Raw genomic sequence first — 19648 nt, forward strand, 5'->3', positions numbered from 1 at the left:
CAAAATTTTAAAAAAGGAAGAAAAAAGTGAGAAGCCATCACCTCAAACAGTTTTGAGGTGATTTTGTTCCTCATGAAGCTGAGATCCTTTGTTTGGAGAACAAGGACACTGTTCTTTTCGGCAACATGTGGAAGTAATTGCGCCAAAGCGGCTGCACGGAGCTGGAGGGGGGGTGAGGAGAGGGTGAGGGGAGGGTTGATCATCGAGCCCCGGGGCTCTGCTGCTGCTCCGTGCAGACAGAGAGACACCGGTCCGTTGCCCCTCTCTCCTCTACCCAGAGATAGGTGATTCATAGGGGCTCATTATTCCTGTGATGCCCCTGAAGCAGAGCCTCGGGGGGAACAGAGGAGAAAAGGCCTGTGTTTTAGGACTCGGTAAACAGCTGACGCACGTGTGCCAGTAAACAGGGTGCAGGAAAGAATAAACAGACCTCTGATGGTTCAATTTCTCTGCATTACAATTAAGTGATACGTGTGTGTGTGTGTGTGTGTGTGTGAGAGAGAGAGAGAGAGAGAGAGAGAGAGAGGAGAGAGGCAAAGCTGTGGCCTGTGATATGATGGTGTTGGAGCGCCCTCTATGAGCTAGGCGCTCCACTGTTCCCAGTTTGTGACCGGTTGCAGAGGAGCTGAGGGTCCATCCACTCAGCCGTCACGCGTCATGCAAGAAAAAGGAGCAATAAATGCGCATTCGTACTGTGCCGTCGCATTTTTCTCTGTCTTAACGCTTGAGAAAACAAAACAAAAAAACTCAGTTAAACATTTGAGCCGGTAGGACAGTGAATGCAACACGAAGAAAACACATCAGACCTTCTTCTGCGCTCCAAAAGTTCTCTTCTCCACATAAAAGCGCATTAAAAACGCCATTCCTCCCAAACATTACTCGTCCGAATCCCCCCCTAAATAAAACGGACTCTTACTTTGAAAAAAAAAAAAGGGGTCGAGCGCTCGAAGGGAGGAGAGGGGGGTGTCATTTCCTGAGAGTTATTTACTTTGAGCCAGATGATTTTTTTCGGAGGAGGGGGAGGAGGAGGAGGAGGAGGACGAGGAGGAGGAGGGTGGACTGTAACATTGAATCAGTTACAGGTCGCTTAGCTGGAGCGCAGTTGTGAGGACGGTCGCGGATGCGGACAGAGGGTCGCACATATGCTCTCACAGCGCAGGACCTCAGAGGATTACAGCCGCTGCAAAGGACCCTCACTGCGCCTTTTGGAGCCGCCAATTCACTGTGGATATACTTACACGAAAGGAATATAAAGAGGGGATTACTACAAGGTAATTGAAAGGTTGTAGGCAGCCGAGAGATGATTGAAGCCCATTTTTCTTAGTCTTTTTTTAAACAAACAAAAAAAAGTTTGGGGGTGTTTTTTCCAGCGGACAGATCACATTCTGTAGGTCTTCTGAGGGTTTAATTGCAGATTTAATTAGTTAATCCAATTATTAGATCATTTTCCGTTCGGGAAAAGTTTCTTAAAAAACTTTTATCCCTCTGATCAGAGAGTTATCCGTTGCCCTGAGAGTTGTATGCAACTTCTGCACCGGGCAATGCATTCAGATGCTTTTAGATGACATTTCTGTTCCCCTGCGCACCATATGGTCTCACCGCTGGACGCCGAGCAGGGAGATGTCGCTGACTCTGCTGGATAGAAGCGCTCGGTTTCGGCCTCACAGCTGGAGGTGTCACCCCCGAAGACTGAAGGCAACCATTGTGGGGATGCTGCCTGGCAATAAATGGGAACCACATTTTGGGCAATCGAACATCACATTGTTTTCTCGTCTGGTCGAGGAGGAATGTGAGGAATTAAAACGGGAAAATCGGCACCGGAATGAGTCCGTCTGAGGGTTCAGATTCAAAGAGGGGGAGAAAAAGAAGAAGTGAGTGCGGTTTGGAGCCACGACGCATTCCTCATTAACCACCCACTGCTGTGTCACCAAGGGATTTTGCACAGGAATACAGCTTGTGACCAAAACTTCTAGTTTAATTAGACAAAAAGTGCTTTTTTGGGGGTGCACAGTTGTCTTTTTAAATGCTCTTTTCCATGGAAATCAAACTTTTTGACGCGCAGATAAACTGAGCCACATCACCATCCGCGGGGGGCAGAGAAGCCTTATCAGCTGTTGCTGTTGCATTTGCTATGTGCCACATTTGTTGAGCCTCTTGGTGGGAGCAAGGGGGGGATAAAAGAAGAGCAGTCTGACTGCCACTCCACTCCAGGCTCACCCAGAGTCAGATTTACGCGCAGCGGCTGGAGGATCCCCGCCAAGCCGAGGCAAAGATCCCCTTATTGTAAACGCTGGAGCCGAGGCGTGTGCGCAAACACGTCAAAACGGATAAAACATTTTGTCAGCTGATTCCCACGCCGATATGTACTTTTGTGTGGACTGGGCCCACTAATTATAGAGTCAAACAAACCAAGGTTGCCCATGGATAATTTAGCTCGTTTCGGATGAGAGCGGACAGCCACAGGAAGCGCTGCAAGGGCCAAAAGCTGCATTGTTCGGGGACACTGTCCATGGAAGATGTCCACAGTGAAGACAGCGTTACAAAGTCAAATGAAAGACTGTTCGAGTTAGCTCAGGAGAGGAGGAACGGATGATTTAGATGGTTGTTTTATGAAGACTATGATTTGTGGAAATTAAAGCGTTTTGTTTGAGTGAGCGCCTCAAACTGTGTGGCCCCAGATGAAAACAGACAGACAGACAGACAGACAGACCAGAGGAATGTCTCCTATAGACAAAAGTTGACAGGATCTTTGTGATGAGATGTGAGGAGTCTGGACTTAACTTGAGAAAGTCTTAATTGGGCGTCCTTTAGTCATTTAGTTTAAAATATGGCTGGATTAAACAAGAAACGCGGTACTTTTGTTGTTTTTTTAAGGAAATTCCAGATTTAAGTCAAATAAATTCAAAGCATTTTCTTCAATCAGACGAAAAGGAACAAAACTTTAGAAAGTCGGGTGGGAAAACTGGAGATAATGAGCTCCGAGCAGGTTTAGCGCCTCCAAAGCGTGGCCTGTGTCGCCCTCTAGCGGCGGTCTTCATGTTCACATGGAGCGGCAGCGCAGCGCAAAGGAGCTCCGTCCTCTCCACCCTCTCCACCGCCCCGCGGACTCTCCTTACGCACCGGACTTAACAGCCCTAACCCTCATCTCACTAAATAACAATTATATAATCCTGTGACAAACTTTATAGCGTTACTTTATCAGCAATGAAGTGAAGTGGGTGACCACAAATGTTGCTGTTAAGTAGTTTGTGGGTCTGTTAAACTGCTCATAGATCAGTTGTACTTGTCAATAAGCAAATTGATTTATGGAGCAAATACTGGATAGAATGTGGAGACAGTTGGTATCATATCTTATCAGGAATGGCCTAAACAAAACGCACATGTTTGCTTTGCTAATTGACTAAATAACTCGTCTTTTCTGTCTTTACAGGACAAAACATCCAGTCATGGATGGGGTAAAGGCGTATGTCGTGTTTGGGGGTATCTTGGCGGCGCTGGTGTCAGGTAAAGACACTAATATGCATGTAATAGATGTTTTATGTACATACATATTGTTATTTCGACATTTCCTGCAATGTTTTCCATCCTATCCTTCAGTTACCTCCGGACTGTCGCCACCAACCATCGTGTCCAATGAAGAGGAGTTCATCCTGCAGCCCAACTCCGTCTTCAACATCAGCTGCACCGGGAAAAGAAACGTGGTTTGGGCTGAACCCCTGCCGAAAAACACCTTCGTGTACCCCGGGTACTACACGGCCACGCTCTTCATTTACAACGCGACAGTGGAGAATACCGGGTACTACATGTGTACATATGAAAACCCGGAGAGCGAGCCGGAAGACGACCCGGAAGAGGAAGAAAATGAGGCGGGAATATATGTGTTTGTCCCAGGTGAATATGGGTTTTTTTTTACAGTATGGCGGTTTAAAGACAGACTAGGTTAGCTTTCACGTAATAGCAGGAAAAATTATAAGTTGTAGAAATCATACATTCATAAAATTTTGCACATTTTCATAGTAAAACATCATTATTTTAAGTTAGCTAACAGGAGCTAATGTTAGCTACCGTACGCTAGTGAGGCTGTAACACCTCTGCGTGTGTTAAACTGAGCAAGGGTGCGTTTTATTGCTCATAAACTTTCATTTGAACGAGGAATAATTTGTTTTGTTTAATTCTTTAGGAAAAAAAGTTAGTCCCACTTTAAAGTGGCTCCGCTATGTTGTGTCGGGAAGCCAGTGGTTAGTTTATGTGAGCGAACTCCATTTTCTAAGTTCAGAGACGGGGAAGGTGTCATTGGTCACGCAACGCTACAATCGGCTCACATATCGGCCAAAAAAAACGTGATTAATCCATGTAAATTGCTATAAATTGCAACATTGAGCCCCTTTAAAGGAATGTAGAGTAAAAATCATAGTAAAGCTTTTCAATCAAACCAAATCCCATGTGTGACCCCACTCCTTTCCCTCATGCACCCAGATGCCCAGGCTCCATTTGTCCCCGAGATGCCTATAAACTTGGCGGTCCCCATGGACACCACTGGAGTCCCCATCTCCTGCCGCGTGTCGGACCCCTACACTCACGTCATCCTGAGGAGTGTCCTCAGTGGAGAGGAGATGCCTGCCTACTACGACAACAAGATGGGCTTCTTTGGAAGCCTCTCGCCCGGGAAGTACCTGTGTGAAACCAACGTGGACGGCGTGACGTTCAGAAGCGCCGTTTACACTGTGGAGGCTGTATGTAAGTCAAGATCTGTACTCTCTTGATGAAGTAAACTTGGAATGAGCTTTTATATTTTTCTCAAAAAGCAATAAAACGATGGGATAAGAATTTAAAATCTGCACAGCTGGAAACACTCCCCGACTCTGTTTACCGTGAGAGGGCTGCATGGTGATCTCACTGCATGAGACCCATGATATTATGTCATTATCACAGGGGGGAGATGACTTAACACGCCTGTTTTCACTCTGTGTGTGTGTGTGAGTGAGTAATGACGACCTAGTGAGCCACCACTCGGTGATAAATGAGCTCATGGTAATCAAGTTGTCACTATGTTGGAACCTGTGAGATGACGGCGCTGATATCTAATCTCTGGTGGTCCCTCTAGCCCCCGCGGAGATGGAGGACTTTGACGTCGAAGTAAAAGCCAGTGAGGAGACGGTGAGAGCAGGGCAGCCTTTTAACGTCACCTGTGTGGCTCCACCCGGCCCGCGCTTGGAGCAGCAATGGCTTCACCCTAAAAAACAGGCAAGATGCAAGCATTTTCCTTTCTGTGTAATTTCAGCTTAGACCTCCTCTATGGCTTCATCCATAATGAGCCATGACTTCTCAGCCTTCGTGCCCCATTTCATTCAACTCCTTGTCATATTTCCATGTCATTTCCTACCCGGCAGCACCGAGCCTTAAATTAGCAAATAATGGTTTTGGACCTAAACGTAGCAGCGGTGGATGTGGAATATAACTCCGAGGACGGCCCTTAGTGGTTGCAAAGTATGCGTTAGGAAAGCAGCGACGGGATGTTGTGTCTTCATTATGAGGACAACCGCCAAGCAGATCCCGCTGGAGTTAACCCCATGTGAAGGACACTGGTGGGAATGTTAAAGTTGAGGACAAATGGCTCGAGGGGAGCAGGCGGTTCAAAAGGAGAAGAAGAAAAACAAGGATAGTAAATCACTTGACCCTGGTGACCTTGAGACGTGTAGGACAGATGCTGTCTGCACATGACAGCCAACTAAACATTTAATGCTTTTGAAGTGTTCGCTGCGAGGGTCCGACAGAGTTTCATGCGCAATTTATGTTTGTTTATATTTATATTCGGATTTTTAATCTTTACAGCACGTTGTCTCTTTTTCTGCATGGGATTCCACTAAGATCTTTTCCAGAGACGGTGAGGGTAGGAACGCTGCAGTCTTGACTCCTGGTTTTGGTCTCAGTTGCAATTACAGGCCTTTAAAAGGCTCTGTGATCCTGATTTATCTCCTGTGGCCTAGCAAGTGTTTTAAACATTAGCCTCTCGAGCGCGACACAGCGACTCTTAGACATTGTACCTGTTAAAACGGAAAAACACTGAGAGTTAAAAATTTCAAATATCTTATTACCAGGATCTCAAATTCATCTTCTGTTCCTTTAGGCTGTGGATGCCGTTCCGATGAAGCAGATTCTTCCTGACCGGGTTATCTACACCCTCAGTATCCCACAAGCGACTGCTCAGGACAGCGGCACCTACGAGTGCTCCGTCACCCACACCCTCAGCAGAGAGGTCAGAGTCAGCAGCGTGGCTGTCACCGTCTTCGGTAAGTCTGCCAAGACACATTTTCCGGACATCTTAGTATCGAGTTTCCAGCAGAACTGTAATAATGTGAGTAAGTGCTCCTGACGCTGATTTATACACACTTAGTCCAAATTTAATATTCTCATCATCATTCAGATGAAATTGTCATAGTTTCACATATGTGCACATTATGCTGGTGGTGGTGTGTGGAAGTCATTTTCTACCATCCGATTGTAAAGCTTCACCTCTGCTTTCAACATCAGCTGCTGTGTTTTATGGGATGGCTTCAACAGATGTGTGTCAGGCCTTCATTTCACCTCACTTCACTGTCCCTCTGTATTTCTTCACACACTGGATCAATTTCTTTGGCAATTTTCATCCATAATCACCTGCTAATTCTTCTCTTCTTCTCTGTTTGTCCCGTCAGAGGAGAATTCCTTCGTGGCACTGGACCACAGCGGGATTTTAGCTATGGAGTTTGTCAGCCTTTTAGAGGAGACAGAGTTTACCATCCTCATTGATGCCTACCCAGCCCCCAAAGTCATGTGGCTGAAAGACGGCAAAGCCTTACAGGGGAACTACTACGTCCTCACCAAAACTAGCCACCTCGAAGGGAATAGGTGAGAATAAAGATTGTGATTTGTTAATAGATATTTCGAGAAATAATTTGACATTGTATTTGCGTTATTGGCAAGACTTAGGTGACGAGATCGATACCTCTCTCATGTCTGTACTGTAAATATGAAGCTGGAGACAGGATTAGCGACTAGCACTGAGGCTCTAAGGCTCGCTAATTATCATGCTTTATTTAATTTGTTAAATCAACAAGCAACAAAATGTTAAAACAGCAATTCATAGTTTTACAGGCAGTTATGTGAGGGACTATTGCATGGCAGTAGGTAGTGACCTCCTGGTGGAATAGTCCGGCACATAACCCCATGTAAAGCCCCAGTGTGTCATTTCAAAACTTTCCATCCAAGTAGATGACATAAGAGGGTTTTAGAGGTCCTGGTAATAGTACTTTGTTACCTTTGGAAAGAGCCAGGCTGTTGCTGTTTTCCCCTGCTTCCAGTCTTTATCCTAAACTGAGCTAACCACCTGCTGGCTCCAGCTTCATATTTAATGTGGCATTGATTTTCTCGTCTACCTCTCGGCAAGAAAGTAGATAAGGATATAATCCCAAAACGCTTACTTTAGATAACACAAGTATGTGCAACATTAAGTATATATTTATTTTTTTTACTCTTCTCGCAGGTATCAAAGCATTCTGACATTACGGCAGCCTCTGGTGAAAGACAACGGAAATTATACCATCACTGCCCTCAGCGGCTCTCGCACTGCTCAATTCTCCTTTAACCTCAAAGTGAAAGGTAAGATAAGCGGACAGACAGATACAGAAACAAATAGGTATTTTATGATCTATGACTAAGCGCTTTACTTGTTTTTCTTTCAGCCCCCACTGCAGCAATGTTCCCACCATCCTCAGCTCCAGTGTTGGTGCCACGGGAAGAGGAAATAGTTGTGCCCCTCCACTCTCCTTTCACCTTGACCTGTCGAGGAGAGGCAAAACTAGCCTGGGAGACGCCGCTCGATGTGCCTGAGATAACACAGGAGGACAACAGCGGCCTGTTTGTCACCACCATCACTGTGGACAACGCCTCTGCAATGCACACAGGCTACTACACCTGCTTCTACAGTAGAAATAACACTGAGGATACAGAGGACAGCAGCATCTATGTCTATGTGCCAGGTATGGGGTACGCAGCAGCTTTGAGCTTGTGTGTTTTTATTATTTGGCTTTATTATCTTGCCTGAGGAACTTACTTTACTCCAACTCAGATCCCGATGTTCCGTTTGTGCCATCGCCGGTTCCTTTCGGCAACCATGTCCTGTCCGACCACGAGGAGATGGAGATCCAGTGTCGAGTGTCTGATCCCAGTGCTAACGTGACGCTGGTCAACGTTGACACCCAGCAGCCTGTGCCTAGTGTTTATGACAGCAAGAGGGGCGCTTTGGGAGTGTTCACAGCAGGAACCTACGTCTGTAAGGCCCTCATAAACGGAGAGGAACACTATAGCGGGGAATACATCGTCCACGGCTGGACAGGTGTGTGTCTGTCAACATGTAAATAGGTTTCAGTAGAGGTGTTCTACCTATCAAAGCTGGTCTGTCTGCTCTGTGTTTCCTTTGGTGGATATGTGTCAACTCACAGGCATTCTGACCTTGTCAATTGTTGATACTCAGGGGGCGCCGGGCTGCATGTTGAGCTGACAGCCAAACGGACTGCTCTGCTGGTGGGAGACACCCTCATTGTCACCTGTCTGGCTCGGGGATCTGAGATACTGGAAGACCACTGGAAATACCCTGGCAAAGTGGTGAGGGCTCAAGTCATCCTGTGCACAAAAAAACAATTCAAACCAGAGTTACGGTTGTTCACTAAGCCTGATTTTCAAGGTGGTTTGAAACTCAAAAGTAACTGATGTTTCTTTGTGTTTGACAGGCTAATCGTGCTGTCAAAACCGTGCATGAGAACAAGAGGGATCAGGAGATCCTTTACACCCTGACGATCCCTCAGGCCTCAACGAAGGACAGCGGCATCTACTCCTGCTCCATTACTGATATTATCACCAATGACAGCCAAACAAAGCAGCTAGCTATTCGTGTTTTTGGTATGAAAGCTGTATTTTGTGTACTTAGAGTAAATACATGAGGCATTATTTCATAGATTCTGCTCTTTCCTCTGGGGACCAATGAATGTCTCTCCTCTTTTCTAACAGCGAGCGAGTTCATGTCCATCTCGCCGGAGTTCGGAGACTATGAATCAGCAGAGCTGGATGAGGTCCGGGAGTTCAGGGCCGAGATCAGCTCCTTCCCCAGCGCACGTGTCACTTGGCTCAAAGACGGCATCCCGCTCAGCGATGTGACAGCGGAGATCTCCACCAGCCTCCGGCAGCTCAGCGAGACCAGGTGAGACTCCCACACAACAGCTGAGCTAATGACAAGCTCAAAGTTAACAGGCCTGTCATTAGGGTTTAAGTGCGATTGTGAACTTTGACTATCACTGTGCAGCTACAACATTTTCTTGTTCTGTTGCTCTGTGTAGCTACATGAGTGTTCTTACCCTGATCCGTGCCAAGGAGGAGGACAGCGGGAACTACACCATGCGAGTGGAGAATGGAGACCAAGTTCGCACTGCCGGATTGATCCTGGAGGTCAAAGGTCAGAGAAGAATGCCCCAAGCCCCTCATTACTTTTATTTCCTCTCACAATCCTGTAGCCCCGGTTACAGTCTATCTTTTTCTAACATACTGTATTTATACACACTTTTGCTTTCCCCCTTCTGCCTACAGTGCCTGCAGTCATTGTGGACCTGATGGACATCCACCATGGCTCAGCCACAGGCCAGTCTGTGGTGTGCATTACTAGAGGACAGCCCACTCCGGTGGTGGAGTGGTTCATCTGCAAGAACATCAAACAGTAAGTTCAGTCTTCTTCAGCACAACATGCCGACAGGAATGCTTCCAAACTTACATGCCGTCACTACAACTTCGAATCGATCATATATCGCTCTCTCCTTTGTTCCCATAAAGTTGTGCCAATGACTCGTCTTCCTGGGCACCCCTCCCCGCCAACTCCACAGAGGTCACAATGGACGCACACTTTGACGAAGACGATAACCTGGAGAGCCAGGTCATGTTTGGTCATCTGGAAAACACGCTGGCGGTTCGCTGCCTGGCTAAGAATGAAATGGCAGCCGTCAGCAGGGAGGTCAAACTGGTGTCCAACGGTAAGAACACACACACACATTTCATCCATGTCTGTTTCCTGTGAAGTACTGTAACTTTCCTCTGTGACCAGTGTTTAAATTGACATTTGATGTTGTTGTTTCCACCTTGTTTCCTCTGAAGTTGCTTCCATTTGTGACACTCAGAGTGTGACAGGCTTTGTTAGTGACCGTGTATTCAGGGGGTGGAGAGTGTTGTCAGTGCTGTCAGTGTTGCAGCAGCTGTCAGATTATGAGTTTGTGGTGAGACAGCTGATAGAGGGCTGTGCTTTAGCCATGGGAATGGGACTCTCGCTCTGACAGTTAATTCAGGGAAGCAAGAGATTGTTAGGCCATTTGCTCCTTCCAGATGAGCCACACACCCCCGTCCTCATTCCCCTTAAACCAGCCTGGACCCCTCCCCCATCCCCCACCCCCATCCCCCACTTCCATGTTATCTTCCCTGTATATCTTTTGGTCCACCCTGGGGGTTTAACTCTCTCCTGATAGGCCTGATAGACGACATTTGTTATGCAAAATATAGAATGTGCTTCACTGCAAGCATTTCTCTTTACATCATTACATCAGACACATGTTGCCACATGTGATCAATGTGCTCTCCATCTAACATATTTAACCACTGGCTCTCCTCCCAAACAGGGCCTCACCCAGAGCTGACAGTAGCTGCTGCTGTGCTGGTGCTGCTGGTCATAGTCATCATCTCACTCATTGTGTTGGTTGTTATCTGGAAACAGGTATTGCTGCAATCAGTCTGCAATCATTCTCACATATTCATTCTTTCATCTATTCCTCTACTTTCTCACCTGTTTATGTTATCAGACAAACTCACAAATGAGGAAAATAAAACCTAAACTTGCAGACTTATGTTTATAGATTTAGAGTGTATTCTTAAAATGAATGATATTAGTGGTTTACTGTCACTGGCTCGGGACCTAACAAGCAGCACTGTACTCTGAATGTCAATTGTTAAAAATTCAGCTGAGATAATACATGAAACTTCGTTTATCTTTGTTTTAAAATGCTGTAAGTGTCATAAAATTGTCCTAAAAGCTGATTATGAGACCCACTAGCAGGTCCAACAATCCCCAGGCTTGACTTGACACAATAATTAATTAGCTTTCATGTGTCCTTTTACTTCCAGAAACCACGGTATGAGATCCGCTGGAGGGTCATCGAGTCTGTGAGCCCAGACGGTCATGAGTACATCTACGTGGATCCCATGCAGCTTCCTTATGACTCCAGATGGGAGTTCCCCCGCGACAGACTAGTGCTCGGTGAGCTGCCCGTCCTAATCTGCAGTCCCTTGCCAGTCAGCTCTGCAGCCTCCCTGCAGGGATGTTCCGGTCAGGATGTCTCACTCCCTCTTTGAAGTCAGGCTGTTATGAGCTAATGTGGCTTTGGCAGTAGGGGTTCGCTGGCTGGGGGTTTGGTTTGACTCAGTGAACAAGGGGACATTCAGCCACTCAGAGAGTCACAGATGAGAAAGCAGAGGCATCCAAAGTGCATGGATTTGTTTGTATGCCTGTGTTTGCGCAGGTTCTTCCGTTTCACTTTGTTGATAATTGAACCTCTGTTGTGTTTCTCTCAGGTCGTATTCTGGGCTCTGGAGCCTTTGGGAAGGTGGTGGAGGGCACTGCATATGGACTCAGCCGCTCCCAACCTGTAATGAAAGTGGCAGTGAAGATGCTGAAACGTGAGTTTAACAGATTACAATAACAAGACATAGAATCCATGCTGCTCTATACCAGTGAAGCTCGCCAGTTATAGGGACCGGTTAGGTTGAAGGAGAGACCAGAGGCAAAGATGCTACGTAGTATGTGAGGTGAAAAAGGCAGGTGCATGCTAATCGATAGTTACTGTAGTCAGGTCATCTGATTTGGCCCACTTATGAACATCAGGTGAAGCAGCAGAGACATGGAGGCAAATAAGATACTTTAAAGACCAAAAAATCATCACAGTCAGTCTGAACACACAGACAGGATACTCATATCTTTAGATTCTTTGTGACTTAAACTTTCCCAGTATTTCAGATACCCATTGCAAACAAATGTCAATAAATCAGCTTAGAAATCCTATAAATCCTTATTCAGCATACAGTATATTTAATGGTGCCAAATTGCCAAACAGGAGGAAGACGGGTGCTTCAATTAATAAGCCTACAAAACACTGAAATAATGAATTTAATCAGTGGCACACAACAGCACTGAAAAAAGGGACAGATGGAAGTGTAGCAGTACCTGACCTGCTGAACATTGTACTTGGCAACAGCTGTTAAGTGATGATACTGTACCAAAGAATTTACAAAGAAAAGATGATTCAGATCAAGATTGAGCGAATTCAGATGACAGATGTGGTGATGGCTGAATGCGTGGCTGGTTGGTTGGTTTGATCATGTGTGATAGTCACGGATGCTGTCCCCTCTTTTAGCCACGGCACGCTCCAGTGAGAAGCAGGCCCTGATGTCTGAACTGAAGATCATGACTCATCTTGGACCACATCTCAACATCGTCAACCTCCTGGGAGCATGCACCAAGTCAGGTGAATACTGCACACACAGTTTTGAGAGATAAAGCAAACACATGCTGTTAAATAACAGTTCAGCTTAATACTTCTTTTCAATTTTAGCACTTTACAAGGATACACACAGTAACACCCACGTTAACGCTCCCAAAAACACTCAGATTTGGCATTTGTGCACGTTTACAGCTCTAACAGCCAAAAAGATTGACTGCCTCAGCTCTTGGTGGGTGTGGTATTTTAACAGGCTTTTTATGGGAAAGCGGAGGCTTGCCCTCTTGACTGTGCTTTTAGCCTTTACGAGCCTCTGATAAGATTAGCCTGCAGACTGACGCCGATGCACATCTTTATCTGCTGTGTTTGTTCCCAGGGCCGATCTACATTATCACAGAGTACTGCTTCTACGGGGACCTCGTCAACTACCTGCACAAGAACAGGGAGAACTTCCTCAGCCTGACGCCTGAGAAAAATAATAAGAAAGAGCTGGACATCTTTGGCATCAACCCTGCAGATGAGAGCAGCAGGAGGTACTGCATATATGTTTCTGAGCTTGCATTCAAATGCTCTATTTTTATGCTGAATTATCCTTGTAATTCACACTTTTTATGTTTAGCAAAACAAAAACACATTTGCCTTTTGCATCAGTTTACTTCCACTTTGCCACTCCCAAGTATTACAACCATTGTCACAGCAATTTGCCCAATTGTCTCACTCACATTCCCCCCTACCTCTAATCGGTAACTCTATCGCCATTTTCTCCATGGTTGAGGAGATTGTCTGGCGTCTTCACCAAATCAAATCGCAGGCTGAAGTGGTCTCAGCTTTCAGCCTAATTTCATTGCATTGGAGGTACCTGTTAATTCTGTCCGCCCAGACGCTCGTGGTGAAACAGCAGCCCTCTCTCTCTCTCCCTCCCTCCGAGGCTCATCTGCGCTGATGGATGACTCACAGTTGACCACACCTCGAATTGACCATAACATGATTTAGTCCTGGCTACCATGTTAGACTCAACCACATCTTCCTCCGACCTCAGGCATAGGGAGAGAGAGGGTTTAAGGGAACTAAATAGGATGTATAACATAATCACCATGAGTCTTTTTATGGCTCACAACCTGTCCTCACCTCATCACTCACACCAGTACCTCTTGTGTCTCTCTTGTCTCAGTTATGTGATCCTGTCCTTCGAGAGCAAAGGGGACTACATGGATATGAAGCAGGCTGACAACACTCAGTATGTGCCCATGCTGGAGATGAGCAATTCCTCCAAGTACTCAGACATCCAGGGGTCTAACTATGACCACCCGCCCTCTCAGAAAGGATCAAGTGGTACGCACTGTTTGTCCTCCTTTTCACTCTCTCCTCTCAGTTGTATTTGCTTGGCTTCTGTGCTGTGTTTGAGTCAGTGTTGGTTGAAGGGGTCCACCCTTGTCAGAATTTAAGCCCGGTACAGCCCTATAATTACATGGAGAGGATAATTGTAGCACACGCATAATAATGCCCAGTTTCTCCCTGCCATTAGCAAAAAGCAGGTTTCAGCAGCCAGCAACTATATTTACAATACATGAATATACACTGGTGGACCGCCTCATGGTGTTTTCTGTGTGTGTTTTCGAAACCAGAGGGCGAGATGGAGGAGCTGCTGTCAGACGACATGAACGCGGGCCTCACCACCACCGATCTGCTCAGCTTTACCTACCAGGTGGCCAAAGGCATGGAGTTCCTGGCTTCCAAAAATGTAAGTTTAGTCCTCATATCTTTTTCTTTTCTCCACAGATGTACTCGTACTGCTAAGGTAGCTCCAGCAGGCCTTTCTATTTGCCTGTTTTCCCCTGCTTGGGTCCAAAAGGGGACTGAGGAAATCAGCAGTTGTGTGATAAGCAGTCCCGTGAAGGCTGCTGAGCCCACTCAGGAGACAGGCCAGGGGCTGAATATAGTTGCAGCACAGGACTAGAATTACCAGGCAGGGACAGGCTGCAGCCAGAGGCTATTCATTCAGCTTCATAGTTATTATCCCTAAATATCCAGTGGTCACAGCCATCCCTCCAACTGGAATGTTTACACAAAGACAGTGCTTTATAAAGCAATATGAAACGGCATTAAAAAAGAACTCGGCTGAAATGAAATACATACAGAAATAGATGCAGTCCGTAGTTCAGAGCGAACTGTGCTGGTTTGGGAGCGGATGGCACAGCTAATCACCTGCTTGCTCTCTTTCTGCAGTGCGTTCATCGGGACCTCGCAGCTAGGAACGTCCTCCTATCTCAGGGCAAGATCGTGAAGATCTGCGACTTTGGACTGGCCCGAGACATCATGCACGACAACAACTACGTCTCCAAAGGGAGTGTAAGTAACTTTATCACTTCAAGCCTGAAACATAGCTTTATCATTATTCTCCATAATGGTTTTTGCATATGTGACTGAACATTTCCTCTTTGTCATCACACAGACTTTCCTGCCGGTGAAGTGGATGGCACCAGAGAGTATTTTTGACAACCTGTACACCAGTCTTAGTGATGTTTGGTCCTACGGCATCCTGCTCTGGGAGATATTCTCCTTAGGTGAGCCCCTGCATACATGTTAGAGTACAGAAATAGTTGATACTGGAGTTTTTTGACAAACTAATGAGAATCCGTTTTGATCTGCAGGTGGTACCCCATACCCCGGGATGGTCGTGGATTCAAGCTTCTACAACAAGATCAAGAGCGGATACAGGATGTCCAAACCAGAGCAAGCACCTCCTGACGTGTACGTGATCATTCACCTGATGGCTGTACTGTTGCTGTGCATGACATAAAGCTTCCCTAACATCCTGTCAGATGAGGAATGCTTCGTGCTGTAAACCCAGAGCACTTTTTTTCTGGGCTGTGATATACAGCGGCTGACATGAGTCACAGCGAAATTGCAAAGTGCAGGACAGGTTGTGCAGTTCTCTCCTGTAACGACTTCTGTTTTTGCTTTTTCCAGGTACGAGATGATGATGAAGTGCTGGAACAGCGAGCCGGAGAAGAGGCCTTCTTTCCTTGGTCTGAGTGACACTGTTGCTTCCTTGCTGCCCTCCAGCTACAGGAGGGTGAGTCTATGTGACCTCTCACGTCCCCGGACCTCTTTGAATTTTTAACACCTGTTTTCTAATTTACCACCTCTCATTCTTGACCTCGGGGTCGGACCAGCACATTCTGTTCTTCTCTTTCTCTTTGCATTTTCTGCCTTTTTTTTTGGATGTCATCAGAATGTCCCCACTCGTGCTTCAACCTATACTTTATTCCAACTAAAGTACAGGTTGAAAATAATTTTAATACACTCTTAAAGTAGCAGGCTGGTCATTTAAATCCCCCTCCACATCCTCTGAGAGTGCATTAGGAGAGTTTCTGTGGGCTCTCTGCGTTTCTGTAAAACAGAAAACCTACAAGAGATTAGAGTGCAAATGCAGCAGCTGGTTGTCAGAGCGGCTGGCCTCAGTCTGGGTAATGACGCAGCCCCAGTTCTCGCCTCCATCCCGCAACCTTAATTACCCCATTAAACACCACGCCACACATGGCACATCAAAACAGCTTTACCTCTGCCTCCTTCACAGAGTTTTAATGGCTGGGGGCAGAGGAGGAACACACTCTTGTTTTAGCACCTCGGGCTTGTGTGACTTTCAGTTTGGATCGCACCATCCAGCTGGGAACACAACTAGTGATCACACTCATGCCACATTTCTCCTGCGGCACTGCAGAGCTTCATTTAATCTGTGCTCACACTTCTATCATCATGATTTCTGTGCAGCAACATGTCGTGTCAATTCTAATGTATCTGTCTGTCTTGTGCAGCATTATGAGCGGGTGAACCACGAGTTCCTGAAGAGTGACCACCCCGCTGTGACTCGGGTGTGTGTGGAAAACGATGACGCCTACATCGGCATCACCTACAAGAACCAGGGAAAACTGAAGGACCGGGAAAGTGGCTTTGACGAACAGCGGCTGAGCTCAGACAGCGGCTACATCATTCCCCTCCCCGACCTGGACCCCATATCTGACGATGAATATGGAAAGAGAAACAGACACAGGTAAATAAAACCAGACATTAACTTCAACTACTCTACACTGTCTATATCACACCGCAGATTGTGCTAACCTGTGTCATTCATGTCCCCGGCAGCTCTCAGACGTCCGAGGAGAGCGCCATCGAGACAGGCTCCAGCAGCTCCACTTTTGCCAAGCGTGAGGGCGAGACTCTGGAGGACATCACACTGCTGGATGAGATGTGTTTGGACTGTAGTGACCTGGTGGAGGACAGCTTCCTGTGACAACTACCCCGCCTGTAGAGCAGAGGTTGCAAAGAAAAAGGGGTGTAGGGACACAGGAAACTGGAGAAAGACTTGTAAACCAACCAAAGACTCTGCTGTCTACCCTGTAACCCCTCCGTTCCTCCTCCCTGACCCCTACAGAGGACAGAACAAAACCACTTCGCTGTCTAGATGAGTCTGTGGTGACAGAACGGTACGCCCTTTACTTCTCCCTGGACACTGCCCCCTGTTGGGTTGGAGGAGTGACCGAGCATCGATGAAAAAGTGGCGTTGAGGACTCAAGGAACCACCGAGCCTGCGCGTCGGACAATCGCGATAAAACAGAATTGACTTTTAAATTTGCAGAGCTTTATGCTAACGGGCATTCTTTTAACAGCAATATAAGCAAGAAGGGACAAATTCAACATGTTGGTCAGCAACTCTAAAAGAACACCACAGGATATCATACATATGATATGTATTTAACCACTACAGATGCACTAAACTATATGAGTCCAATACTAGCAACAGCATTGGCAGGTAGACTCACTTCACACTCAACCTGCTGCAAGAGAAGCACCTGATGCTGGCACAATCAGTAGCAATACCCGGATTAAAAAGCACAAAATCTGGACTGTGTGCATTTTTATTTGTATATGACCATATTATGTTTTCAATGGCTAAATACGTGCAGTAATTCAAATTTATTTTTTTACTTCATCATTATGTAAACATGTATTTTATGTGAATACCGAGTAGATGTTGACCATAGCTGCTTGAATGGTTATGAGAATAGAGCTTCTGAGTTGCATGCATCTTCTCACCTTTCGCCCAAACACAACATAATGTGCTGAAAAGTCACCCCGGATAGAGACTGAAGTCATGTCTGCCATTTCGAAAAAATGAAGTGTGATTGTATTGTAAATAGCTCCAGAGTTGTTTTATAAGAGAGAGTTATTGGGAGGACAGTATTTTATGTAAGCACATATCCAGCTTCTGCACCCTCATTCTCCCCAGTGAGGCCCATGAACCAATCGAAACAAAGGGAAAATTTAACCCTTTCCTCAGTAGGAATTAATGTGAAAACATTCGCCATCCAAGTGGACAGCATCTGGTGTTTGACAATATTTGTGGATCACAAAGTTGCATTAGAAATATTCATAGTTTGTCATGTTTTTCTTGTATACATAGAGGGGGTGAAAGAGAAATCAAGTTCATCATCGAAGCAAACATTAAAAAATATGTCCAAAAAGGAAGAATTATATCCAATAGCAGTGCTTTAAAAGCGCATTGTGTCCTCCAGTTTTGTATTTTATCCACTGTCCTGAAGTCTATTAGCAGGTTCTAGTTATACTATAAGACTATAAGACACTAGATGGACTAGAGATTCATGTTGATCTGATGTTATACATCAGTTATGTGTAAACTCTTTGTAATCCAGCTGTGCCACTGCCTTTTCCTCTCTCTCTCTTAACTGTGATATAATCTGAAAATCAGCTGTTGCACTTTTCCTTTTTTTCCATTTCGGTTTTGGATGTTGCAGAAGAGTAAGCGAGGCTGAGTGAGATAAAAAAAAAAAAAAGAGCAAACAATAAGTCTTGCTTTGGCTTTAGGTGTTTAAAGCAGTGTGGATGTGAATGTTTGTGCCGCAGGTGAGTGATGTGTCGTTGACGGTACAGTAATCTGTAATTATAGGTAATCACACCCAATATGATGATTTAATACTGTTTCATTATGTTACATCATGTACATTCAGATGATTTATATTTCAATAAATGATTTATAATGTAAAATAATTCATGTCCTCTCAGTCTCCATGATTTTTAAGTAAACCACACAGAAATATCATAAGCAATACAAAAAAGATTCATGAGCTCCAAGTCATGTGGGATGGGTAAAAAAAATGAACAAATAAAGAATTGTATTGTGTATTTTTGTACACAAGGATATTGGACGCAAAAGAAGAAAAAGTATGAATAACACGCGACTGGAAAAGGAAACGCCCTTTGTATGTAAAGCACTGTCTTATACACACAAACAACCACAGGTGGAAGAAATATCCATATCGTTTACATAAGTAAAAGTTCCAGTACAGTACAACTGCTCCATTACAATTAAAAACCCTGCATTTAAAGTTAAAGTATAGAGGGTTTATCAGCTAAATTTAAAATATCAAAAGCAAAAGTACTCAAATTAAAAAATCCCTAGTAACGGATCTATTATTAAATATCACATGATACTGATGCAGTAATGTGTTGAGGCGATTGAGATGGAACTAATTTTCTCTACAAGTAGTCCAGTGATCCCAAACACAGGGGTTGTTCCCTCGCCAAAGGGTCACAAGGTAAAAAAGAGGGGTCGCGAGATAATTAATTGGGGCTATAACGAGGAAAACAACAAAGCAGTTTGAATTTCGAAAGACTTTTTCTCCAATTTTTGAGCTTTTATTTTAAATATATGTTTATCTTTTTATTACAAAATACTGTATATGCAAATTCTTTCATTCTAAAATATTGGATATGGTTATAAAATATTGTATATGCTTACCTTTTTATTATAAAATATTGTATATGCTTACCTTTTATTATAGAATATTATATATGCTTACCTTTTTATGATACAATATTGCAAATGCTTACCTTTTTATTATAAAATATTGGATATGCTTACTTTTTTATTATAAAATATTGGATATGCTTACCTTTTTATTATACAATATTGGATATGCTTACCTTTTTATTATAAAATATTGGAAATGTTTACTTTTTTATCATAAAATATTGAATATGCTTACCTTTTTATTATACAATAT

General features: G+C 44.9%; 1 protein-coding gene across 3 annotated transcripts; it reads left to right on the forward strand.

Moving 5' to 3' along the window:
* Window positions 1-1097: 1097 nt before the first annotated feature.
* pdgfra (platelet-derived growth factor receptor, alpha polypeptide) lies at window positions 1098-18626 on the forward strand. 3 transcript variants are annotated; one of them, XM_084354801.1, is made up of 29 exons: window positions 1098-1271; window positions 3431-3504; window positions 3598-3891; window positions 4477-4737; window positions 5105-5244; window positions 6128-6290; window positions 6696-6888; window positions 7523-7638; window positions 7722-8018; window positions 8108-8374; window positions 8513-8643; window positions 8769-8937; window positions 9046-9235; window positions 9372-9487; window positions 9619-9745; window positions 9859-10055; window positions 10692-10786; window positions 11194-11326; window positions 11641-11745; window positions 12480-12590; window positions 12940-13096; window positions 13735-13895; window positions 14189-14304; window positions 14790-14912; window positions 15016-15127; window positions 15215-15314; window positions 15534-15639; window positions 16382-16617; window positions 16710-18626. In XM_084354801.1, exons 2-29 carry the CDS (start codon window positions 3447-3449, stop codon window positions 16855-16857), a joined length of 4422 nt encoding a protein of 1473 aa, XP_084210927.1. In that variant the 5' UTR covers window positions 1098-1271; window positions 3431-3446; the 3' UTR covers window positions 16858-18626. The 3 variants fall into 3 exon arrangements, with proteins under 3 accessions (XP_084210927.1, XP_084210928.1, XP_084210929.1); XM_084354802.1 differs by lacking the exon at window positions 1098-1271 and adding an exon at window positions 1768-1871; XM_084354803.1 differs by lacking the exon at window positions 1098-1271 and adding an exon at window positions 2582-2601.
* Window positions 18627-19648: the final 1022 nt, after the last annotated feature.

This window comes from Pagrus pagrus (assembly GCF_965226575.1).
Source record: "Pagrus pagrus genome assembly, chromosome: 6".
Taxonomy (NCBI): Eukaryota; Metazoa; Chordata; class Actinopteri; order Spariformes; family Sparidae; genus Pagrus; species Pagrus pagrus.